This window comes from Oncorhynchus gorbuscha, linkage group LGY, assembly GCF_021184085.1.
Source record: "Oncorhynchus gorbuscha isolate QuinsamMale2020 ecotype Even-year linkage group LGY, OgorEven_v1.0, whole genome shotgun sequence".
Taxonomy (NCBI): Eukaryota; Metazoa; Chordata; class Actinopteri; order Salmoniformes; family Salmonidae; genus Oncorhynchus; species Oncorhynchus gorbuscha.
In genome coordinates this window covers 3,228,143-3,249,863 of record NC_060199.1, presented here as the reverse complement: position 1 = coordinate 3,249,863, position 21,721 = coordinate 3,228,143, and the positions used below count along the sequence as shown (strand labels likewise).

Below are 21,721 nucleotides of genomic sequence, written 5' to 3'. Positions count from 1 at the left end.
AGGTTCCCCAAGAGCCTGTGTAGGTGTCAGATTAGTTCACATTTTTTTTGTTGACAGAAAAGCTGTTCAGTTTATCTTTAGATTTTATTGTTGGTAGTTTTTTGGTAGTTTGTTCTATTTTTGGGAATCCTGTTTCCATCCCGCACCGCATGTGGAGAGATGCACAATGAATTGTGTGATTACCGATATACCAAATAAGAAGAGCCTGGAGGGCCTTCCCTCGCTTGTTTGAATACTTTTCTTTCGGGCTTTCATGCCTTTGTATTTTCCCTTCTATTTATTATTTTAACTTTATTATTTCTCGATCTCATTCTGCACCAAATAGAACTGCATGCACTGGTTGCCTACCAAGTCATTCTTCCTAGTTACCTGGAAACCAGACGTTTAATTGCACAGAGTTCTACATTGGGCAGAAATTAGCATTTGAATCAGGAAAGTTTCCTCTCATGACCTCGAAAAGCCCGAATGTACATCCAAGCTTGTGAATCCACAAACTTATTGGGTGCATTTGCTTCTTGTTTTGGTTGTTTCAGATTATTTTGTGTCCAATTTGAAATGAATGATAAATAATGTATGATAATTTTGGAGTCACTTTTAAATAAGCATAGAATATGTAAATAAGCATAGAATATGTTTCTGAACAATTCTACATTCATGGGGATGCTACCATGATTCTGGATAGTCCCGAATGAATCGTGAATAATGAGTGAGAAGGTTACAGATGCACAAGTATCATACCACCAAGACACACTAACCTCTCAACATTACAATAACAGGGGATGTTAACATTTTTTTGGGGTATGACATCAAACTTTCTCAGTCATAATTTTTCACGGTTCATTCAGGACTATCTGTAATCACGGCAGCATCCACATTAATGTAGAAGTGTTTCGAAAATAGTCTATTCTTATTTACAATGAGTGACTCCAAAATGATCATACATTATTTACCATTCATTTCTATTGGGCACAGAATAATCTGAAAGATTGATGTCATCATTGCGTGCTAGGAATACTAAACTTTTTGACTACTTTAATACACAAGTGCATTTGTCCCAATTACTTTTGGTCCCCTATAATGGGGGAGGACTATGTCCAAAAAGTGCTGTAATTTCGAAATGATTCACCTCAAATTAAAGTCTGCACATTAACCTCTTAGTCATTGTATAATTTCAAATCTAAAGTGTTGGAATACAGAGATAAAACAACAGAGGAGCTCACTGTATCCTGGGATATAGTATAATATGTATAGTATCCACGGGATATAGTATAATATGTATAGTATCCACGGGATATAGTATAATATGTATAGTATCCACGGGATATAGTATAATATGTATAGTATCCACGGGATATAGTATAATATGTATAGTATCCACGGGATATAGTATAATATGTATAGTATCCACGGGATATAGTATAATATGTATAGTATCCACGGGATATAGTATAATATGTATATTATCCACGGGATATAGTATAATATGTATAGTATCCACGGGATATAGTATAATATGTATATTATCCACGGGATATAGTATAATATGTATAGTATCCACGGGATATAGTATAATATGTATAGTATCCACGGGAAAGTATAATTACATGACCTTTTCAAAGCGCTGGTAGTGCGTTCAGATTTCTATCACCTGAAGCATGCACACAATATAAAAATACATGCACAGGATGCATGCATACTTGCCAAGCTCGTGCAAGTGTTAACATGGTTCTGCACATGCTTCAGGTGATATAAACCTGAACTCATTACGAGTGCTTTGAAAAGTTTATGTCATTATACTGTGTATATACAGTACAGTGCATACGGAGTGTTTAGACCCCTTGACTTTTTCCACATTTTGTTACGTTACAGCCTTATTCTAAAATGGATTAAATTCATGTTTTCCCTCATCGATCTACACACAATTCCCCATAAAGACAAAGTGAAAACAACGTTTTAGAAATGTTTGCAAATATATGTAAAAAAATCTAACAGAAAAACCTTATTTACATAAGTATTCAGACCCTTTGATGTGAGACTTGAAATTGAGCTCAGGTTTATCCTGTTTCTGTTGATCATCCTTTATTGTAGACTCGCAAGATGGAAGCCACTCCTCAGTAAAAGGCACATGACGGCCCGCTTGGAGTTTACCAAAAGGCACCTAAAGGACTCTCAGACCATGAGAAACAGAATTCTCTGGTCTGATGAAACTAAATCAAATCAAATTGTATTTGTCACATACACATGGTTAGCAGATGTTAATGCGAGTGTAGCGAAATGCTTGTGCTTCTAGTTCCGACAATGCAGTAATAACCAACAAGTAATCTAACTAACAACTCTAAAACTACTGTCTTATACACAGTGTAAGGGGATAAAGAATATGTACATAAGGATATATGAATGAGTGATGGTACAGAGCAGCATAGGCAAGATACAGTAGATGGTATCGAGTACAGTATATACATATGAGATGAGTATGTAAACAAAGTGGCATAGTTAAAGTGGCTAGTGATACATGTATTACATAAGGATGCAGTCGATGATACAGAGTACAGTATATACGTATGCATATGAGATGAATAATGTAGGGTAAGTAACATTATATAAGGTAGCATTGTTTAAAGTGGCTAGTGATATATTTACATAATTTCCCATCAATTCCCATTATTAAAGTGGCTGGAGTTGAGTCAGTGTCAGTGTGTTGGCAGCAGCCACTCAATGTTAGTGGTGGCTGTTTAACAGTCTGATGGCCTTGAGATAGAAGCTGTTTTTCAGTCTCTCTGTCCCAGCTTTGATGCACCTGTACTGACCTCGCCTTCTGGATGATAGCGGATGATAGCGGGGTGAACAAGCAGTGGCTCGGATGGTTGTTGTCCTTGATGATCTTTATGGCCTTCCTGTAACATCGGGTGGTGTAGGTGTCCTGGAGTGCAGGTAGTTTCCCCCGGTGATGCGTTGTGCAGACCTCACTACCCTCTGGAGAGCCTTATGGTTGAGGGCGGAGCAGTTGCCGTACCAGGCGTTGATACAGCCCGCCAGGATGCTCTCGATTGTGCATCTGTAGAAGTTTGTGAGTGCTTTTGGTGACCAGCCAAATTTCTTCAGCCTCCTGAGGTTGAAGAGGCGCTGCTGCGCCTTCTTCACGATGTTGTCTGTGTGAGTGGACCAATTCAGTTTGTCTGTGATGTGTATGCCGAGGAACTTAAAACTTGCTACCCTCTCCACTACTGTTCCATCGATGTGGATAGGGGGTGTTCCCTGAAGTCCACAATCATCTCCTTAGTTTTGTTGACGTTGAGTGTGAGGTTATTTTCCTGACACCACACTCCGAGGGCCCTCACCTCCTCTCTGTAGGCCGTCTCGTCGTTGTTGGTAATCAAGCCTACCACTGTTGTGTCGTCCGCAAACTTGATGACTGAGTTGGAGGCGTGCGTGGCCACGCAGTCGTGGGTGAACAGGGAGTACAGGAGAGGGCTCAGAACGCACCCTTGTGGGGCCCCAGTGTTGAGGATCAGCAGGAAGGAGATGTTGTTGCCTACCCTCACCACCTGGGGGCGGCCCGTCAGGAAGTCCAGTACCCAGTTGCACAGGGCGGGGTCGAGACCCAGGGTCTCGAGCTTTATGACGAGCTTGGAGGGTACTATGGTGTTGAATGCCGAGCTGTAGTCGATGAACAGCATTCTCACATAGGTATTCCTCTTGTCCAGATGGGTTAGGGCAGTGTGCAGTGTGGTTGAGATTGCATCGTCTGTGGACCTATTTGGGCGGTAAGCAAATTGGAGTGGGTCTAGGGTGTCAGGTAGGGTGGAGGTGATATGGTCCTCGACTAGTCTCTCAAAGCACTTCATGATGACGGAAGTGAGTGCTACGGGGCGGTAGTCGTTTAGCTCAGTTACCTTAGCTTTCTTGGGAACAGGAACAATGGTGGCCCTCTTGAAGCATGTGGGAACAGCAGACTGGTATAGGGATTGATTGAATATGTCCGTAAACACACTGGCCAGCTGGTCTGCGCATGCTCTGAGGGCGCGGCTGGGGATTCCGTCTGGGCCTGCAGCCTTGCGAGGGTTAACACGTTTAAATGTCTTACTCACCTCGGCTGCAGTGAAGGAGAGACCGCATGTTTTCGTTGCAGGCCGTGTCAGTGGCACTGTATTGTCCTCGAAGCTGGCAAAAAAGTTATTTAGTCTACTATTTTACTATTTGGCCTCAATGCCAAGCGTCACATCTGGAGGAAACCTGGCACCATCCCTACGTTGGTGGTGGCAGCATCATGCTGTGGGAATGTTTGTCAGTGGCAGGGACAGGGAGACTAGTCAGGATGGAGGCAAAGATGAACGGAGAAAGTACATAGAGATACTTGATGAAAACCTGCTCAGGACCTCGGACTAGGGCAAAGGTTCACTTTTCAACATGACAATGACCCTAAGCACACAGCCAAGACAACACAGGAGTTGCTTCGGGTCAAGTCTCAGAATGTCTTTGAGTGGCCCAGCCAGAGCCTGGACTTGAACCCGATTGATCATCTCTGGAGACCTGAAAATAGCTGTGCAGCAACGCTCCTCATCCAACTTTATTTAACTAGGCAAGTCAGTTAAGAACAAATTCTTATTTTCAGTGACGGCCTAGGAACAGTGGGTTCCTATGGCAGAACGACAGATTTGTACCTTGTCAGCTCAGGGATTAGAACTTGCAACCTTCCTGTTACTGGTCCAACACTCTAACCACTAGGCAACCCTGCCGCCCCAACCTCACAGAGTTTGAGAGGATCTGCAGGGAAAAATAGAAGAAACTCGCCAAACACAGGTGTGCCAAGCTTGTAGCGTCATACCCAACAAGACTCGAGGCTTTAAATCGCTGCCAAAGGTGCTTCAACAAAGTAAATTTTATCAATTTTAGAACAAGGCTGTAATGTAACAACAAAAAATGTATCTTTCATCTCTCTGTGTTTCATAATTGTTCTTCAATTTGCAAGAGGCTGAATGCACAGTGCCTTGCGAAAGTATTCGGCCCCTTTGAACTTTGCGACCTTTTGCCACATTTCAGGCTTCAAACATAAAGATATAAAACTGTATTTTTTTGTGAAGAATCAACAACAAGTGGGACACAATCATGAAGTGGAACGTCATTTATTGGAGATTTGAAAAATTGGGTATGCAAAATTGTGTCCCACTTGTTGTTGATTCTTCACAAAAAAATACAGTTTTATATCTTTATATCCTGTTTCCTCTGGGATTTTACCCACACTGCTACTGGTTGCTGTTTCCTCTGGGATTTTACCCACACTGCTACTGGTTGCGCCTAAGTAAGGTCATAGTTTTCATCCACCGAACACTTCAGTTTATTGATCTAGGATCATTTCATCCTATATCTGTGCTGTTCAGCCAGGACAACTCCTACCTTGAGATCTCTGATCTGCACCCAGTATATTCTGTGAGGATCTCCTCCCCCTCACTTCTCAATTCACTCCTTACTTACACCTCCACTTTGCCCTTAATTTTAACACTTCGGACTTCTTCTGAAATGGATCCCAGAATAGAGATGCCTTACAGACAGAATAGACTAGAATACCTAATGATTTTTATTTTACCAATGGCTGAATGTCTTTGTCTTTTCTTTTTATTGCCTGCGGACCACCACCTTTTTTGCATTCCTCCCAGGTATGCTTTGTGGAGTGTGTAGTGCTTTTGTAATGGAGTAATGATGCATTTCTCCTGTAGGTCTCTATTTATTCAAAATGTCAGTGACTACAAAGCCAGGTACTACTCTTTCACTGAAATGTTTTAATTTATTTTTTATTTTTACAAAAGCTTAGTAAAAGATGCAACACAGTGCCTAGGGTGTCATTAACATGACCCCGTAAGCCTGGGGTTTCCACGATGATGATGATCTCTGCAAGAGACAGAGAGAGAGTGGGAGAACCATAGAAATAAAAATAGTGGTCTGGGCGCTTTTTGCATTCTAGTAATTATATTTCTACAAGGAGAACACTTGTCAGAACCTTATGGGGGAAATGTTTGTCTGGACATTATGGTGCAATTTTTGTTCAACTTTTTATGATTGTATTCTCATGTGCATTGGGATTGTCTGTCGTTACGAGTGAATCTCATAGTGGTTTGACAGATTCAGTTGTTGGCGTCACTCTTCATGTCAGTTCTTTTACCATTTGCATAAAACATGTCAGACCTAAATGAAATCAAATACCAATGAATGAGGTTGTCTTTTTCCCACCACTTTTCAGCAATCCAGACAGTTCCAATCTGGAGAAGACAATTGAGAGTTTTGGTTGGTAGTGACACATTTTTTTTCTCTTGAAAGAATGAATTGAATCAATAAAGTACAAGCACAGGTAAATAATTCACATTTACTGTAAAGCTTACAGTGTAATAAAATAATAATAATAATAATAATATATGTCATTTAGCAGACGCTTTTATCCAAAGCGACTTACAGTCATGTGTGCATACATTCTACGTATGGGTGGTCCCGGGGATCGAACCCACTACCCTGGCGTTACAAGCGCCATGCTCTACCAACTGAGCTACAGAAGGACCACTCCTCTGGAATAGCTCATATATTATAACTAAACAAAAAGAATCTCCACAAAAAATATTCAAATAATGACTTATAATATAGATACTTTCTCCCCCTTTCTCTCTCTTTTTAGACTGTTGATACGTCAGATTGTTTTATTCCTGAATACTGTGTGAAGATTAAATCTTGCTAAATGGTGGCAACACTCATTCCTATAACGCCCGTAATAGTGACTTAAATCTTAATATTGATAAACCTCTGGATATTGTAATAATGAAATGTATCGTCTCAGTCTGTAGGTGGGCACATGAGATACATTAATGACAGAAAAAGACAGAAAAAGATGAAAACAAGTCTGTTTTCGAGTCGAAGTCGTGGAACCTGGTTAATATTCTAAGTAGTCCTTAGCAGCGAATCACGACCTAGCCCTCCCCCTCCCTCTAGCTCCCCGCTCATGTCTAGTCAAACAATGGAACCTGGTTAATATTCTAAGTAGTCCTTAGCAGCGAATCACGACCTAGCCCTCCCCCTCCCTCTAGCTCCCCGCTCATGTCTAGTCAAACAATGGAACCTGGTTAATATTCTAAGTAGTCCTTAGCAGCGAATCACGACCTAGCCCTCCCCCTCCCTCTAGCTCCCCCGCTCATGTCTAGTCAAACAATCCCTGTCTTTCTTTCCGCAGCAGTAAGTGCAGTGTCTCAAGAGAAGTGGGGTGCATTAACTCAAATCAATAAAGACAAAGGAAACGTCATTGTTTTACATCAGCCATTTCCTCTCTCCCTTCTTCTTCATAGTGAACAGTAATGATTTAAAGTGTTCTCATTTGTTTGTTTAATAGTAATAATAATGCTTTTTGGTATGCGATTTCTCCAGGTCTCTCGTATAAAGGGAGAGACAGTGGGTTGGTTGTCTTGATTTTCCTCAGTCTTCCTCTGAAGTCTCACAACAGGGGGGGTTCCCCGAGTCAGTAACAGTCTTGTGATGTTTGTGTGTGCTCATAGGGTCCTTGGCCAGCAAGCAGGCCTTTCCCACTCTTCCCTCTCTGGGGTTGCCCACACACACAACAGTTACCCCTGTATTTGAGGAGGCAGCAGGTGACTCAGTGTGCAGTTAATGTGGCCAAAAGGTGTGGTAGCAGGACGCAGAGCAGTAGGGGGATGAGGGCCAGGAGGTGGAGGGTGGAGGCGGTGTTACAGGCCTTGCCCCCCTCACAGCGGGACTGTTGGCACAGCACACCCTTAAACTCTGGAGGACAGATACACTTCTGGTTCTGGGAGCACGTCCCACCATTCTGGCACAGGAGCAGCTCCTCGTCACACACATTAGCTGTAGGAGAGAGGGGGGCGAAGAGGGAAGGTGAAGGACGTGGTAGAGAGAGAAGGTGTGGATGAAGGTAGAGAGGGAGGAAGAAGAAAAAGGCGAGAGGAATGGTAACTTATATGGCTGTGAATGTGCCAGGAATGAGCCTGCACTTTCTGTCGTTTCCCCAAGGTGTCTGCAGCATTGTGACGTATTTGTAGGCATACCATTGGAAGATTGACCATAAGAGACTACATTTACCAGGTGTCCGCCCGGTGTCCTCCGTCGAAATTATTGCGTAATCTCCAGGTCCATGCGCGTTCCATTTTCTTCAGAGGAGAAAGTCAACTGCCATGAATGATTTATCGATAGATATGTGAAAAACACCTTGAGGATTGATTCTAAACAACGTTTGCCATGTTTTTGTCGATATGGAGTTAATCTGAAAAAAAGTTTGCGTTGTAATGACTTAATTTTCAGGTTTTTTCTTACCCAAACGTGATGAACAAAACGGAGCGATTTGTCCTACACAAATAATATTTTTGGAAAAACGGAACATTTGCTTTCTAACAGTCTCCTCATTGAAAACATCTGAAGTTCTTCAAATGTAAATGATTTTATTTGAATGCTTTTCTTGTTTTTGTGAAAATGTTGCATGCTGAATGCTAGGCTTAATGGTATGCTAGCTACAAATACTCTTACACAAATGCTTGTTTAGCTATGGTTCAAAAGCATATTTTGAAAATCTGAGATGACAGTCTTGTTAAAAGGCTAAGCTTGAGAGCTAATATATTTATTTCATTTGCAATTTTCATGAATAGTTAAAGTTGCGTTATGGTAATCAGTTACGAAAAAAACCTGTATCCAGGAGTGTAATTATCCCGCAAGCTCATTAGCATAATGCAACGTTAACTATTCATGAAAATCGCAAATTAAATGAAATAAATATATTAGCTCTCAAGCTTAGCCTTTTAACAAGACTGTCATCTCAGATTTTCAAAATATGCTTTTCAACCATAGCAAAACAAGCATTTGTGTAACAGTATTGATAGCTAGCGTAGCATTTAGCGTTAGCATTCAGCGGGCAATATTTTCACAACAAGAAAAGCATTCAAATAAAATAATTTACCTTTGAAGAACTTCGGATGTTTTCAATGAGGAGACTCTCAGTTAGACATGACTGTAAGTCGCTTTGGATAAAAGCGTCTGCTAAATGGCATATATTATATTATTATTATTATTATTATTATAGCAAATGTTCAGTTTTTCCTGAAAGATTCTTTGTGTAGGAGAAATCGCTCCGTTTTGTTCGTCACGTTTGGCTACCAAAACAAAACGAAAATTCAGTCATCAAAACGCCAAACTTTTTTCAAAATTAACTCCATAATATCGACTGAAACATGGTAAACGTTGTTTAGAATCAATCCTCAAGGTGTTTTTCACATATCTCTTCGATGATATCTCGTTCGTGGAAGTCTCCTCTCTCCTCTGAATCACATGGATGCATGCGTGCAGCTGGAGATAACGCACCAATTTCGACAAAGGACACCTGGCGGACACCTGGTAAATGTAGTCTCTTATGGCCAATCTTCCAATGATATGCCTACAAACACGTCACAATGCTGCAGACACCTTGGGCAAACGGCAGAACGTGTAGGCTCGTTCAGGGCGCATTCACAGCCATATAAGGAGACAATGGAAAACAGCGCCTCAAAAATTTGGCTCATTTCCTGTTTGAAGTTTCATCTTGGTTTCGCCTGTAGCATCAGTTCTGTGGCACTCACAGATAATATCTTTGCAGTTTTGAAAATGTCAGTGTTTTCTATCCAAAGCTGTCAATTACATGCATAGTCGAGCATCTTTCGTGACAAAATATATTGTTTAAAACGGGAACGTTTTTTAATCCAAAAATGAAATACTGCCCCTAGTGTTCCAAGAGGTTAAAGGAACAGGTGATGCTACTAACGTGATACACGCCCCAGTCCCATGGGTAAGTAAGGAGATATGGATGCTAAGATTAACACAAAGACCAAGTGGCAGAGTGTGGAGAGAGGTTTCTGCATCTGAACAAAGGGCACTATATCTGTGACTTTTTCCCTACAACATTTCTCATTTAATACAAGCATGGGTACTTACATAGATGCACATAAAAAAAAAACTCCTCTCCACCCCCCACCCCCACTCCAAGGCCTTCTCCCGCTGTATACTCACAGTAGCAGCCTTGTTTCCAGTAGTACCCAGGGAAACAGTCGTCACACTTGGGCCCTGTAGTGCCATCTTTACACTGGCAGAAGCCTGTCCCATTACACCGGTCATGGACAGAACCCATCTGGTTACAGTTACACTCTGGTGAGGGAGGGGGAGACGAGAACGAGAGAAAGAAGACATGTTAGAAAATACATTTATTTCATTTGGTGTGTGCTTGCATGAGTGCTTAAGACGCACACACACACTTTCTCCCTGCGTACTCTCTCCTTTTCTCTCTGCTCTGTATTGATTCGGTGCCAGTCTCAGTGTGCCAGTAGCCTGGCAGGTGAGCTAATGGGGCCTCATTTGTGCTGACTCCAAGGCCATGTCCCTGCCCCCCCCATTTCCCCTCCTACCCCCCCCCACCCCCCCAGCCTCCCTCCGCTCACCTGCAGATGTACTACATCAACACCACGGTCAACTCGAGGCTACCCTGGGGTGGCAGGGTAGCCTAGTGGTTAGAGCGTTGGAAGGTTGCAAGTTCAAACCCCCGAGCTGACAAGGTACGAATCTGTCGTTCTGCCCCTGAACAGGCAGTTAACCCACTGTTCCTAGGCCGTGATTGAAAATAATAATTTGTTCTTAACTGCTGCCTAGTTGAATAAAAATAATAATAGTCTTGTCTCAGTCAGTGTTTTTCTTCTGTTTTGTTGTTCTTTTTGCCACATTTATCGGTTGGAGATGGAAATGCTGATCTTTCTAAACTGTATGGTTGATCAATGATGCCTTGGTGAATCAACATTAAACACTTTGTTTGTGTAACACACAATGCCCCATGACTATTCTGCAGTAAATACACGCACGCACGCACGCACGCACGCACGCACGCACGCACGCACGCACGCACGCACGCACGCACGCACGCACGCACGCACGCACGCACGCACGCACGCACGCACACACACACACACACACACACACACACACACACACACACACACACACACACACACACACACACACACACACACACACACACACACACACACACACACACACACACACTGTGACTGACCGATGCAGACACCCTCATCATCCAGTTCAGCTGAGTTATTTCTGAAGTAGCCCAGTCTGCAGTGCTGGCAGTTCTGTCCTCTTGTATTGTGCTTGCAGCTGACACACGTTACGATGTTCAGGTAGTCTATGTAGCTGCAGCGGTTAGAGTGGCCGTAGCACTCACAGTCTGAGAGGAGAGAGAAGAGTTAAAGAATGGTTATGGGACGGTTAGAGTACAGTAGTGACATTGGAGGGGAGAGAGAAGAGTTAAAGAATGGTTATGGGACGGTTAGAGTACAGTTGTGACATTGGAGGGGAGAGAGAAGAGTTAAAGAATGGTTGTGGGACGGTTAGAGTACAGTAGTGACATTGGAGGGGAGAGAGAAGAGTTAAAGAATGGTTATGGGACGGTTAGAGTACAGTAGTGACATTGGAGGGGAGAGAGAAGAGTTAAAGAATGGTTATGGGACGGTTAGAGTACAGTAGTGACATTGGAGGGGAGAGAGAAGAGTTAAAGAATGGTTATGGGACGGTTAGAGTACAGTAGTGACATTGGAGGGGAGAGAGAAGAGTTAGTGTTATTAACAGTGGGACATAGGGCAGTGTTTCCCAACTCCACTCCTCGAGTACCCCCAACAGTTTTAATAAACAGTTAGAGTAGGTTGAGGATATTAACAATTTAGGAACGTTTCAAATATCTTAACGTCAGGCCATCTGAGTAAATGAATCGATAATGAGTGCTTTCATCATTGTAGAAAGAGAGAGAGAGAGATCCTTCCTGCGATTATCTTTGCTGAGGTTTGTACCTAATTAAGGTTTTATTAAGCTTCAGAAGTCAGCTGCAGTGTGTGTGCGCTGCAAGGCATCGCTGTCCTCTAAGGAGGCGTTTACCAGGCATGTTTATGCAAATACACATTTAAATGCACACTAAAAAGTTGGCGTTTAGCTGTTTAATTAGCCATCACATTATTAATTAATAATTTAATTTTAATTAATTTTAATTTATTATTGTTTGGTTAATGACCCTGAAATATTAATGGGCTGTTTTGAGAAGGGAGAACTGCGAACTGAGAAGTCAAATAAAACGCGCACACACACTTGCACAGGCTCACATAAAATGCTTCTCTCAGTGATAAAAGATGGGTCAGGTGAGAAACGTTACTCAGTAATTCAATATAAATACCCAACTACACCACAGACGAGAGAGAGGGAGAATGGGGCATTGTTCCACAAATGCAGGAAAAGTCCAGATGGGACTTCATGGAAGGCCGTAAATAAAATATTGTAACAAGGGAGAGGCAGGCTCTTATTTGGAAGATTCCGTATGCCTATATTAATTGGCATTCAAAATAGGGATAAATAATATTTCTGTCACACATTAGGAGAAGTGTTGGACAGGGAGCAAATGGAGATAAATAGTGATTAGCAACGACTAGATAGTGACCGTGGATACAACATAGTGACAGAGAATAAGACATGTAGATGCTTACCTTGTGAGCCAAACAACACCAACACGATGAGGAGGGATGATCGAGTCAGACAGAAGAAACAATGAAAAGGAAGACAACAAAGACACGCAGAGAAAAGGAATCTTTTCACAGTTTTTGCCACTGATCTGGTCATTCAGACAGTGAAAATGTCTTCAATGCCACTCAACTAACTCTCTACTCTACTATCTACTCTACTAACTCTCTACTCTACTAACTCTCTACTCAACTATCTACTCTACTAACTCTCTACTCCACTATCTACTCTACTAACTCTCTACTCTACTAACTCTCTACTAACTCTCTACTCTACTATCTACTCTACTAATTCTCTACTCTACTATCTACTCAACTAACTCTCTACTCCACTATCTACTCTACTAACTCTCTACTCTACTCCACTATCTACTCTACTATCTACTCTACTAACTCTCTACTCTACTATCTACTCTACTAACTCTCTACTCCACTATCTACTCTACTATCTACTCTACTAACTCTCTACTCTACTATCTACTCTACTAACTCTCTACTCCACTATCTACTCTACTATCTACTCTACTAACTCTCTACTCTACTATCTACTCTACTAACTCTCTACTCCACTATCTACTCTACTAACTCTCTACTCTACTATCTACTCTACTAACTCTCTACTCCACTATCTACTCTACTAACTCTCTACTCCACTATCTACTCTACTAACTCTCTACTCTACTATCTACTCTACTAACTCTCTACTCTACTATCTACTCTACTAACTCTCTACTCTACTATCTACTCTACTAACTCTCTACTCCACTATCTACTCTACTAACTCTCTACTCCACTATCTACTCTACTAACTCTCTACTCTACTAACTCTCTACTCTACTATCTACTCTACTAACTCTCTACTCTACTATCTACTCTACTAACTCTCTACTCTACTATCTACTCTACTAACTCTCTACTCCACTATCTACTCTACTAACTCTCTACTCCACTATCTACTGTACTAACTCTCTACTCCACTATCTATTCTACTAACGCTCTACTCCACTATCTACTCTACTAACTCTCTACTCCACTATCTACTCTACTAACTCTCTACTCCACTATCTACTGTACTAACTCTCTACCCTACAATCTACTCTACTAACTCTCTACTCCACTATCTACTATACTAACTCTCTACTCCACTATCTACTCTACTAACTCTCTACTCCACTATCTACTCTACTAACTCTCTACTCCACAATCTACTCTACTAACTCTCTACTCCACTATCTACTCTACTAACTCTCTACTCCACTATCTACTCTACTAACTCTCTACTCCACAATCTACTCTACTAACTCTCTACCCTACAATCTACTCTACTAACTCTCTACTCCACAATCTACTCTACTAACTCTCTACCCTACAATCTACTCTACTAACTCTCTAATCCACAATCTACTCTACTAACTCTCTACTCCACTATCTACTCTACTAACTCTCTACTCCACAATCTACTCTACTAACTCTCTACCCTACAATCTACTCTACTAACTCTCTACTCCACAATCTACTCTACTAACTCTCTACTCCACTATCTACTCTACTAACTCTCTACTCCACTATCTATTCTACTAACTCTCTACTCCACAATCTACTCTACTAACTGTCTACCCTACAATCTACTCTACTAACTCTCTACTCCACTATCTACTCTACTAACTCTCTACTCCACTATATACTGTACTAACTCCCTACTAACTCTCTACTCTACTAACTCTCTACCCTATAATCTACTCTACTAACTCGCTACTCTACTAACTCTCTACTCTACAATCTACTCAACTAACTCTCTACTCTACTAACTCTCTACTCCACTAACTCTCTACTCTACTAACTCTCTACTCCACTAACTCTCTACTCCACTAACTCTCTACTCTACTAACTCTCTACTCCACTATCTACTCTACTAACTCTCTACTCCACTATCTACTCTACTAACTCTCTACTCCACTATCTACTGTACTAACTCTCTACCCTAAAATCTACTCTACTAACTATCTACTCTACTAACTCTCTACTCCACTATCCACTCTACTAACTCTCTACTCCACTATCTACTCTACTAACTCTCTACTCCACTATCTACTGTACTAACTCTCTACTCCTCTATCTACTCTACTAACTCTCTACTCTACTAACTCTACTCTACAATCTACTCAACTAACTCTCTACTTGACTAACTCTCTACTCCACTATCTACTGTACTAACTCTCTACTCCACTATCTATTCTACTAACGCTCTACTCCACTATCTACTCTACTAACTCTCTACTCCACAATCTACTCTACTAACTCTCTACCCTACAATCTACTCTACTAACTCTCTACTCCACTATCTACTCTACTAACTCTCTACTCCACTATCTACTCTACTAACTCTCTACTCCACTATCTACTCTACTAACTCTCTACCCTACAATCTACTAACTCTACTCCACTATCTACTCTACTAACTCTCCACTATCTACTCTACTAACTCTCTACCCTACAATCTACTCTATCTAACTAACTCTACAATCTACTCTACTAACTACAATCTACTCTACTAACTCTCTACTCCACTATCTACTCTACTAACTCTCTACCCTACAATCTACTCTACTAACTCTCTACCCTACAATCTACTCTACTAACTCTCTACTCCACTATCTACTCTACTAACTCTCTACTTCACTATCTACTCTACTAACCCTCTACTCCACTATCTACTCGACTAACTCTCTACCCTACAATCTACTCTACTAACTCTCTACCCTACAATCTACTCTACCAACTCTCTACTCCACTATCTACTCTACTAACTCTCTACTCCACTATCTACTCTACTAACTCTCTACTCCACTATCTACTCTACTAACTCTCTACTCCACTATCTACTCTACTAACTCTACCCTACAATCTACTCTACTCCACTATCTACTCTACTAACTCTCTACCCTACAATCTACTCCTCTATCTACTCTACTAACTGATGTCCACTTACTAAACAAGATTCCATGCCCGGATGATGCTTCAGTCTCCTGTACGCATCCCTAGTCACTCCACTGCTAGCTACTATTGTTCTGTGTCTTACCTTTGAAATCATCATATATGATCCCATACAACTGTCTGGCCTGGGGCTCTCCTCCTGAGATCAAGAGCTTGAGAATCCCTTCAGGAGATGAAGGAATCATTGTTTTAGAAGGGTTTCCTGGATCCAGCCTGAATCTGCAACCCAGCACAACATGCAAACAGCCCATGCTAGAGCACAGCAATGTAGCCTATGGGCTACCTATTGCAGCTGCATATTTTTGAGAAGTTGTTCCATAGAGATATAATTATAGAGAGGCTGATGTTGTAGTCCTGGGAATGTCCTGGGAATGGAACAGTTTGTCGCCAATCTTACTTGGGTACAGCTAGTTTTATCTCTATGGGTTGGTCATCATCTAGATATAGTAAGGACATGGCTTGGGAGTAAGGTGACCACATTTAAAATACCCAAATACGGGACAACAGAATTATGTCGTGGGACAGTGTAGCCTACATGAATACAAAATGTTGGCAGCATTCTTCACCTTTTACCAGTGAAACGTCAAAATTGCATCTGCATGACAATCATTGGATCTCAATCGGTTTCATGGGAACATGCATTTAGCTCTTCAATTACTTTTTCTGTGAGCAAATTAGAGAAGATGGTGTTAACAAACTATATAACCATCTTGTATTTAGTTTCAATCAAAGAACATGCTGCCTAGTGCTACCATGTCCCAGACCTTCTGCTTTCAAACCCTCTCTCTCTCTCTCTCTCTCTCTCTCTCTCTCTCTCTCTCTCTCTCTCTCTCTCTCTCTCTCTCTCTCTCTCTCTCTCTCTCTCTCTCTCTCCCTCTCTCTCTCTCTCTCTGTCTCTCTCTCTCTCTCTCTCTGTCTCTCTGTCTCTCTCTCTCTGTCTCTCTCCCTCCCTCTCTCTCTCTCTCTCTCTCTGTCTCTCTCTCTCTCTCTCTCTCTCTCTCTCTCTCTCTCTCTCTCTCTCTCTCTCTCTCTCTCTCTCTCTCTCTGTCTCTCTCTCTCTCTGTCTCTCTCCCTCCCTCTCTGTCCCTCTCTCTCTCTCTCTCTCTCTCTCTCTCTCTCTCTCTGTCTCTCTCTCTGTCTCTCTCCCTCCCTCTCTCTCTCTCTCTCTCTCTCTCTCTCTCTCTCTCTCTCTCTCTCTCTCTCTCTCTCTCTCTCTCTCTCTCTCTCTCTCTCTCTCTCTCTCTCTCTCTCTCTCTCTCTCTCTCTCTCTCTCTCTCTCTCTCTCTCTCTCTCTCTCTCTCTGTCTCTCTCTCCCTCTCTCTCTCTCTCTCTCTCTCTCTCTCTCTCTCTCTCTCTCTCTCTCTCTCTCTCTCTCTCTCTCTCTCTCTCTCTCTCTCTCCCTCCCTCTCTCTCTCTCTGTCTCTGTCTCTCTCTCTCTCTCTCTGTCTCTCTCTCTCTCTCTCTCTCTCTCTCTCTCTCTCTCTCTCTCTCTCTCTCTCTCTCTCTCTCTCTCTCTCTCTCTCCCTGCTGTCTCAACCACTGAACGCTTGGCATGAAAGGCAACTGATATTTACTCCTGAGGTGCTGACCTGTTGCACCCTCAACAACCACTGTGATTATTATTTGACCCTGCTGGTCATCTATGAACGTTTGAATTTCTTGAAGAACAATCTGGCCTTAATGGCCATGTACTCTTATAATCGCTAGGTCTCTTCCTAGGTTCTTGCCTGTCTAGGGAGTTTTTCCTAGCCACCGTGCTTCTACACCTGCATTGCTTGCTGTTTGCGGTTTTAGGCTGGGTTTCTGGTTAAGCACTTAGTGACATCTGCTGATGTAAAAAGTGCTTTATAAATACATTTGATTTAGTGGCGGCCGCTGTTGAGTTTTGAAAGCATGAGAATATTTTTGGGACTATTCAGAAATGACCAACGTGTTGTTTTTGTGCATCAGTAACATTATAATATGCTATTATATTTGGTTATGTTATGTATAATACTAATGAATCATTATGTGATCGTCGAAGACATGGACTCAGCTTTGATCTAACTTTACTAAACAATCACAGGATCTGGCAGCACTACATCCCTACTGCACCAAAATTAGCTAATTAGCCTACTCTTTTGCAGAAACGAGTGACCGTGTGTCAGCAACGATTGGAGAAGTGTTTTAAGTATTTTTTTCTTTTGTGCAACATGACTGCAAGAGACAGGTTGGTATGTCTGACTGAAATACAGGACAAATCTAGCTGTTTTCTAAATTAGCTGTGTTTGAATTTGTTGATAAAAATGCGTGATTGTTTGGTTGTGGAACTAAGGGACAAATGTGGGACTGTACCGGACAATCCGGGACATGTGGTCACCCTACTTGGGAGAGATGCAATCTACCGGATCCTAGCCTACAGGGTGTGTACACTACACACTAGCACAAGTTCTACCAATCTACCGGATCCTAGCCTATAGGGTGTGTACACTACACACTAGCACAAGTTCTACCAATCTACCGGATCCTAGCCTATAGGGTGTGTACACTACACACTAGCACAAGTTCTACCAATCTACCGGATCCTAGCCTATAGGGTGTGTACACTACACACTAGCACAAGTTCTACCAATCTACCGGATCCTAGCCTATAGGGTGTGTACACTACACACTAGCACAAGTTCTACCAATCTACCGGATCCTAGCCTATAGGGTGTGTACACTACACACTAGCACAAGTTCTACCAATCTACCGGATCCTAGCCTATAGGGTGTGTACACTACACACTAGCACAAGTTCTACCAATCTACCGGATCCTAGCCTATAGGGTGTGTACACTACACACTAGCACAAGTTCTACCAATCTACCGGATCCTAGCCTATAGGGTGTGTACACTACACACTAGCACAAGTTCTACCAATCTACCGGATCCTAGCCTATAGGGTGTGTACACTACACACTAGCACAAGTTCTACCAATCTACCGGATCCTAGCCTATAGGGTGTGTACACTACACACTAGCACAAGTTCTACCAATCTACCGGATCCTAGCCTATAGGGTGTGTACACTACACACTAGCACAAGTTCTACCAATCTACCGGATCCTAGCCTATAGGGTGTGTACACTACACACTAGCACAAGTTCTACCAATCTACCGGATCCTAGCCTATAGGGTGTGTACACTACACACTAGCACAAGTTCTACCAATCTACCGGATCCTAGCCTATAGGGTGTGTACACTACACACTAGCACAAGTTCTACCAATCTACCGGATCCTAGCCTATAGGGTGTGTACACTACACACTAGCACAAGTTCTACCAATCTACCGGATCCTAGCCTATAGGGTGTGTACACTACACACTAGCACAAGTTCTACCAATCTACCGGATCCTAGCCTACAGGGTGTGTACACTACACACTAGCACAAGTTCTACCAATCTACCGGATCCTAGCCTACAGGGTGTGTACACTACACACTAGCACAAGTTCTACCAATCTACCGGATCCTAGCCTACAGGGTGTGTACACTACACACTAGCACAAGTTCTACCAATCTACCGGATCCTAGCCTATAGGGTGTGTACACTACACACTAGCACAAGTTCTACCAATCTACCGGATCCTAGCCTATAGGGTGTGTACACTACACACTAGCACAAGTTCTACCAATCTACCGGATCCTAGCCTATAGGGTGTGTACACTACACACTAGCACAAGTTCTACCAATCTACCGGATCCTAGCCTATAGGGTGTGTACACTACACACTAGCACAAGTTCTACCAATCTACCGGATCCTAGCCTACAGGGTGTGTACACTACACACTAGCACAAGTTCTACCAATCTACCGGATCCTAGCCTACAGGGTGTGTACACTACACACTAGCACAAGTTCTACCAATCTACCGGATCCTAGCCTATAGGGTGTGTACACTACACACTAGCACAAGTTCTACCAATCTACCGGATCCTAGCCTATAGGGTGTGTACACTACACACTAGCACAAGTTCTACCTTTCTTCTTTGAATACTCTCTCTCCTCTTCACTCTCTTCCTCCTCCCACTTCTTCTTCTCTTCTTCTCTCACAGGGGGCTCCAAGGTCTCCTGACCCAAGCTTCCCCACTCAGGTGATTCGCGAACTTCCTCTGGATCACCACAGAGGAAGAATGAGAGATTGGAGATCTATTTCTCTACAGGTTGATTAGTGCTGTCTGACTGCTCCCATTTTCAAGCTCCAACTTCGACAGGCTTTGACTATACACTCACTAGCACTACACACTAGCTCTATACATGTACAGCTCATCCACAGAAGATACCTTCAGTCTTTTTTCCTGTGTCCTCCTCCCTCCCCTCCTTTTTCTCAGAGGGTTTCCCGGTCTCCTGTGTGCCACCCATCCCCTCCACTTCAGGCATTGGAGGGGCTGCGAGCACCAAAGGATCACATCATTCATTGATTTGTTATTTTGTTTGTTCATCCTCCCGTCTGTTCATTCATTCATAATACTAGTGTACCTAATTGATCCAGTCTATTTCAAAGGAGCACAATGAGTTATAAAACTACTAACTAATGCAGTCTTTCAAATCCTACACCATGACAGATACCTTCTGCCCCAATCTCCTTCTTTACCACTTCCTCCTCCTTTCCTTCTCCCTCAGAGGGTCTCTCACTCTCTCCAGGGCCCTCTGCCTCAGGTTGGGGGGGAACTGTGAGTCCCTCAGAGGGGCTCTCACTCTCTCCAGGGCCCTCTGCCTCAGATGGGCTCTCACTCTCTCCAGGGCCCTCTGCCTCAGGTTGGGGGGGAACTGTGAGTCCCTCAGAGGGGCTCTCACTCTCTCCAGGGCCCTCTGCCTCAGAGGGGCTCTCACTCTCTCCAGGGCCCTCTGCCTCAGAGGGGCTCTCACTCTCTCCAGGGCCCTCTGCCTCAGAGGGGCTCTCACTCTCTCCAGGGCCCTCTGCCTCAGGTTGGGGGGGACCTGTGAGTCCCTCAGAGGGGCTCTCACTTTCTCCAGGGCCCTCTGCCTCAGGTTGGGGGGGACCTGTGAGTCCCTCAGAGGGGCTCTCACTCTCTCCAGGGCCCTCTGCCTCAGGTTGGGGGGGACCTGTGAGTCCCTCAGAGGGGCTCTCACTCTCTCCAGGGCCCTCTGCCTCAGGTTGGGGGGGACCTGTGAGTCCCTCAGAGGGGCTCTCACTCTCTCCAGGGCCCTCTGCCTCAGGTTGGGGGGAACTGTGAGTCCCTCAGAGGGGCTCTCACTCTCTCCAGGGCCCTCTGCCTCAGGTTGGGGGGACCTGTGAGTCCCTCAGAGGGGCTCTCACTCTCTCCAGGGCCCTCTGCCTCAGGTTGGGGGGACCTGTGAGTCCCTCAGAGGGGCTCTCACTCTCTCCAGGGCCCTCTGCCTCAGGTTGGGGGGGACCTGTGAGTCCCTCAGAGGGGCTCTCACTCTCTCCAGGGCCCTCTGCCTCAGGTTGGGGGGGACCTGTGAGAGTCAGAAAGGGCCCGAAAAACCAAAGTCACAATATGTTCACTTCGCCTCATCTCCTATGAACTACAACTTGGTCACTTGGAAAAACGTAACATTTTACACAGCTAGCAAGCTATAACCTTTATTTCTCTCCTTCTCTGTTGTCGTCTCTTTCTTTTCCTTTTTCTCCACCATCCGCTCATCTTTGCCAGAGGGCTTTTCTCTTTTCCCAGAGTCCACTGATTCAGGCTTTTGGGTGACTGCGAAGCGAGCACCAGTGAGACATGAGCACTCTCAGAAAACTTAAAAAGTTATGTCCGTAACTCTGGTACCGGAAAACTTCAATTAACAGCCCAGGCGTTTATTTGCTTAAATCACTGAACACAACAGGGAGATTTTTTCAGGGTTTGTACTCCCGAAGTTGTTTACTGTTGCTTGCCTGTTAGCTAGCAGTTTTCTGCTGTTAGCAGCTAATGGCTAGCAGTTTCTTGCTGGCGAGTCATTACAAAATGATTGAATTTAACAAATAAAACATGAAATCAATCATGTTTATTTGAAACAGGCGTTTATTTGCTGAAATGTGTGCTGTTGCCCAGGTATTAAATGGAATGTGTGCTGTTGCCCAGGTATTAAATGGAATGTGTGCTGTTGCCCAGGTATTAAATGGAATGTGTGCTGTTGCCCAGG

At 43.3% G+C, this 21,721-nt stretch overlaps 1 protein-coding gene across 1 annotated transcript in view; it reads right to left on the bottom strand.

Moving 5' to 3' along the window:
* Nucleotides 1–7,315: 7,315 nt before the first annotated feature.
* Nucleotides 7,316–21,721, bottom strand: part of LOC124016624 — a 122,780-nt gene continuing 108,374 nt past the window's right edge. The window contains exons 8-16 of the mRNA XM_046332151.1: nucleotides 21,175–21,294; nucleotides 20,908–21,049; nucleotides 20,177–20,799; nucleotides 19,891–19,995; nucleotides 19,588–19,719; nucleotides 15,673–15,750; nucleotides 11,090–11,257; nucleotides 10,039–10,173; nucleotides 7,316–7,854 (exon numbers count right to left, since the gene is read on the bottom strand). Coding sequence (XP_046188107.1) covers nucleotides 7,628–7,854; nucleotides 10,039–10,173; nucleotides 11,090–11,257; nucleotides 15,673–15,750; nucleotides 19,588–19,719; nucleotides 19,891–19,995; nucleotides 20,177–20,799; nucleotides 20,908–21,049; nucleotides 21,175–21,294 — 1,730 coding nt within the window. The 3' untranslated portion in view covers nucleotides 7,316–7,627. The remainder of the gene's footprint in view (nucleotides 7,855–10,038; nucleotides 10,174–11,089; nucleotides 11,258–15,672; nucleotides 15,751–19,587; nucleotides 19,720–19,890; nucleotides 19,996–20,176; nucleotides 20,800–20,907; nucleotides 21,050–21,174; nucleotides 21,295–21,721) is intronic.